Source organism: Puntigrus tetrazona, chromosome 13 (assembly GCF_018831695.1).
Source record: "Puntigrus tetrazona isolate hp1 chromosome 13, ASM1883169v1, whole genome shotgun sequence".
NCBI classification, from domain to species: Eukaryota; Metazoa; Chordata; class Actinopteri; order Cypriniformes; family Cyprinidae; genus Puntigrus; species Puntigrus tetrazona.
In genome coordinates, this window is record NC_056711.1 from 18,706,087 (window position 1) to 18,710,653 (window position 4,567).

A 4,567-nucleotide genomic window follows, 5' to 3' on the forward strand; every position below is an offset into this window, starting at 1 on the left:
ATACTTGTATCTGCTGGAATGACTTGTTTTGATGCATGCTGTTTTACTACGGAAACAAGGTTTTGAAAGAGGCACGGTTTATCTTAAACTTCAATTCAGAACTGTACCAGAAGATGTAAGCATCCAATTTAGGTAGATGCACAAGATAAAGGTGCATTTTTCTGGAGGTTCTCTATGAGGTTACAATGCAATGCAATGAGGCAAAAGCTTTGATTTCTTTCGGGTGCATGTTCAATATGATACTGCAGTACATCAGTGTTCAGTTAGGAGATATTGATCAGTGCAGAGATGAACTGAAATGAAGGCTGTGGGTTGATCTCAGACCCAAACTGTACCTTATAGCGCATCTTGGGACATGAATGGACGTAGAAACCCAGATAGTAGTAGGACAGTTTGGGCGACTGCTGCTGCAACTGCCTGGTGAAGGCAATCTCCCTGCAGAGAGACACAGAGCAGAAATAAAGCTTTACAGGCATATGGTTCAAATATCCACTGCTTGACATTTTTAGACTGACTGGTAAAATAAGACATTCACTTACTCTTGCAGAGTTTATCCATGTAGTTTAACAGCTTTCTTTTCATTTATGTAATATTTTATTACTTTTTTTTTACTTTAATGGAACTAGAAATAATGGGAATTTGTGCTGTCATGCTCTAAAAACTACAACAACAAGAAAAAGTAGCATAAAATTAATCCATAAGCCTTTTGATATATTCTGCAGGCACGCAATATCATTGTGCAAGAAAAGACAGACAAATATCAAAAATATATGATTAAACTTAAACAAGTCTTGTCATGTGTAATATTAAAGGGACCTCATAATTTATTTTTTTTTAGCGATATTCCACTTGACAGTTGACAACAAAACTTATATTTATTTAGGTTTTTTTAATAACTAAATATAAATATAGAATGAAGTTCTCACCATGCATATTACTAATCAAAAATGTAAACTTTTATATATTTACTGGTATTTATGATTTTTACTTAATTTCCTAATGATTTTGGAGCAAAAATATATATACCCCCTTGACTTAAGACTAGTTTTATGGTCCTGAGTCACACACAGACCCACACACACACACACACACACACACACACACACACACACAAACACAAACACACACACACACACACACACACACACACACACACACACACACACACAACACACACACACACACACACACACACACACGAGACACACTATTAATGGTTCCTAAATATACTATTATGATGTGTAAATCAGGATATGATGCCTAAAGTAGATAAAACATCACCAGACTTGCTGCATATGGACCAGATCAACAGTTTCCCTCATAAACAGCCATTAAAATGTGTATCTGCAAGTGCAGGAAAAAAAAAGAGGAAGGGAGGAGAAAAACAAAAGGGAGCTGAGAAAATAAAAACAGGAGGAAAAATAGAGGAGATTTATACTTCCTCCTGCGAGCAATCAATGAGCTCCTGCTCTCTTTCTCTTTTCAGTTCCCTTTATTCCTGCACAAACACGTTTCTCTTTTCCATAAATAAATCCTGCTCTTTCTTCTGCATTTTGTACACCTCACACTCTCTGTCTTCCCAAAAATTAGGGAGGGGCTGGGGAGGGGGGGTTTCTTGCAAGAAAAGGAGAGGAAGATAGAGAGAAGCCAAAGCAAAATAAAAGTGGAGGAAAATAAAAGAGAAAAATAGCGAAGGGAAAAGGAGCGACGACAAACAGCGAGGTGCTGGAAGGTCATGCGGTCGCTGCCAGGTTCCCGGGTTCCCATCCCCTGGTGACAAAGCCTGGCTCTCGGTGAATGAGAGACGGATAAGAAGAGGCTGTGGAACCCATTCACAAAAAAGATGGAGAAAGAAAGAGGGACAGAAAGAAAGGGCAGCCCCCTCCCTCGTCGACTCGAACCCCAGTCCCCACCCGCTCGGCTCTGGCAGCAGTTTGAAGCCTCCATTATCTCCTCTTCAGAGCTCTGACACCCCTACACAAGCCAATTATGCCACAGCGCTCACCACGGACAAGACGTCTGCTTAATATTAATGTCACACACACACACACACACACATGCACACGCACACATTCAGAGCAGGAGATGTGAGGGCCATATTTCCTGCGTCCAAATAATACAGTGTCTAACTATTATAGGAGAGGTTTATTGACTGCTGTTTTGTTAATAATACAACATACACATGGTTAAGTTACATAAATGCATTTTAATAAGAAAAATATACAGTCCCACTTTATACGGGGTGGCAAAGCACTTACATTTCAATTAATCAGTTGGTACAATGTGTACATACATGTTTTTACATTGTACTTTTTAAAAATTACATTTAAAAGTACCATTGACCCATCCCTTATACCTTAACCTATCCTTAAACCTACCCATACCACCAAACCTGTCCCTAACCTTACCAATACCCAGCATCAACAGCAGCAAAAAGTGTTTATCAATACAATATGAATACAATAAGTATTCATTGATGTTAGTACATAGTAGTTAAAACAACTAATACAAAGTATGTCTAAACATACTAATTAAAACAGGGCGAAGTTGACTAAAATTTATTATGAAAACAAAAACTTTAATTTTGGATGCGATTAATCATTTGTGCTAAATATGCTTCCTTTTATGACGCTTTTTTTAGGGGTTAAATATGACATTTTTCAATGGATTCACCCAAAGACCGTGTCAATTAATTTTCAGCACGTTTAGCACTCTTTGCTGGCCATTTATCATTATTTTAACCGTCCAGCGCAGCGCGGAGACACATTGCTGAACAGTGTCACATCCTGCGCTCAGACAGTCTCACTCAATCACACTGACACACAACAGCACAAAGACACTGACCCCTGCTGGCTGACACAAGCTGCTCTGGGCACAATCTCCACTTCTCACTCGCGCCTTCTTTTCATTCTCCTGTCTGTGAGAAATGAGGCTCCCGAGGCCTCCAGACACCCAGAACTATGAGCATAAAACACACACACACACACACACACACACACACACACATCTGGCATCTCCTGCAAAGTGTAACCTAATCAGGTGAGCAGCCCATGTGAAATACTCAGACACACGTGAAAGACAGGCCTGTAACCGTGGGTGAGAGAGCGTATTTAAGAGACAAGATTGCGCACTATTTAGGAGAGGAGAGCCAGGGGGGATTTCTGTGCTGTTCGTCTGTAGAATTAATGCTGCTAATGTTTTGTTGGGAGGTGGTGTAGCCTAGTGGTTAAAGGTTTAGGCCGCTAACCAAAGGGCTCGGGCTCAGACTAGTTTCGGTTTCGATTTGTGATTGGCTGACCGACCTGAGAGCAGAGTAGGTGCCCAATGAGAGCGAGGAGAAGTCGGGGTGGTAGTACAGGTACACGGACGACACACAGGAGGGGGAAGGATGTCCACAACTCCTACAGCTACTATTCTGCCATCCAACCAATACTGCTGATGAAACGAGCCGTAGCCCACATCAGGGCCGTCGGGAGTGGTCTCAGCCTGGAGGAGAGCGAAAGACAAAGACAGAACAATAATCATTATTATAAATGAAATTACTATACGATGTATTTATTTTGTTTGTGGGCTTTGGGCTCTTTTCATTGGATGAGAGAGAAAGGAATTTCCTGGGAACTGAGTAGCAAGTGAGTAGCAAGAAATCCAAGCATATATATCTTACATGATATTTAAGTGGAAAAAAGAAGAATAAAAAACATTTATACAATCATTTAAAATGTGAAAGATTTTTATCATTTAAAATAAAGGTTTATTTCAGTATCGTTAGTCTAGTCTAATGTTACATGATCTTTAGAAAGCTTTCCATTGATGTATAGATTGTTATTACAGGACAAAATTTGGCGAGGTACAAAAAAAAAAAAGGATAAACAAATAAAGGAAGAATTGCCTTTAAAGTTGTCCAAAAGACGTTCTTAGAAATGCATATTAATAATCAAAAAGTTTTTTACAAAAATATCTCCGAAGATATATATTTACATAATATCTTTACAAAATATACTAATGATTTTTGACATTGAAATTGATCATTTTGACCCAAACAATGTAGTTTTGGCTTAAAAGATACCCAGTGACTTACGGTTTTGTGGTCCAGTGTCACAAACATTTCTGATTAATATCAATGCTGAAACAGCTGTACTGCTTATATTTTTGGAATCAGCAACATATTTGTTTTAACGATATAAAGAGAAAGATCAAACAAGCAGTATTTATTTGAATTAGGAAATTTGTGTTACATTATAAATGTCTATTCAGTTTGATTCATTTAATGGATTCTAGCAGATAAAAACTATTCACATCTTTCAACTGTTGTTCAATTAGCAACCGATGAACAAATTTAATACTGAATATATCATTTCGACAACTCCTACTTTGAAGCTGGGACCGGAATCGCTGCTCCGAAAACAAACGCTGGTCAATTGTACAAATGTTTATCAAAATGGTTTGACTTAGCTGTAATATATAAAGCAAAGGGCAAATAAAGGGCATACTAGAAAGGGAGCGACTTTTTAGTCATCATGAAACATCCCAATTTTATCCATAATGAGAAACAGAATATTCAACTAGA

General features: G+C 38.4%; 1 protein-coding gene across 7 annotated transcripts in view; it reads right to left on the minus strand.

Moving 5' to 3' along the window:
* Window positions 1–262: 262 nt before the first annotated feature.
* Window positions 263–4,567, minus strand: part of LOC122356886 (arginyl-tRNA--protein transferase 1-like) — a 37,194-nt gene continuing 32,889 nt past the window's right edge. For all 7 annotated transcript variants that reach the window (XM_043255967.1, XM_043255968.1, XM_043255972.1 and 4 more), the window contains 2 exons: window positions 3,303–3,486; window positions 263–435 (listed from right to left, as the gene is read on the minus strand). In XM_043255967.1, the coding sequence (XP_043111902.1) occupies window positions 278–435; window positions 3,303–3,486 (342 nt within the window). In that variant the 3' untranslated portion in view covers window positions 263–277. The remainder of the gene's footprint in view (window positions 436–3,302; window positions 3,487–4,567) is intronic.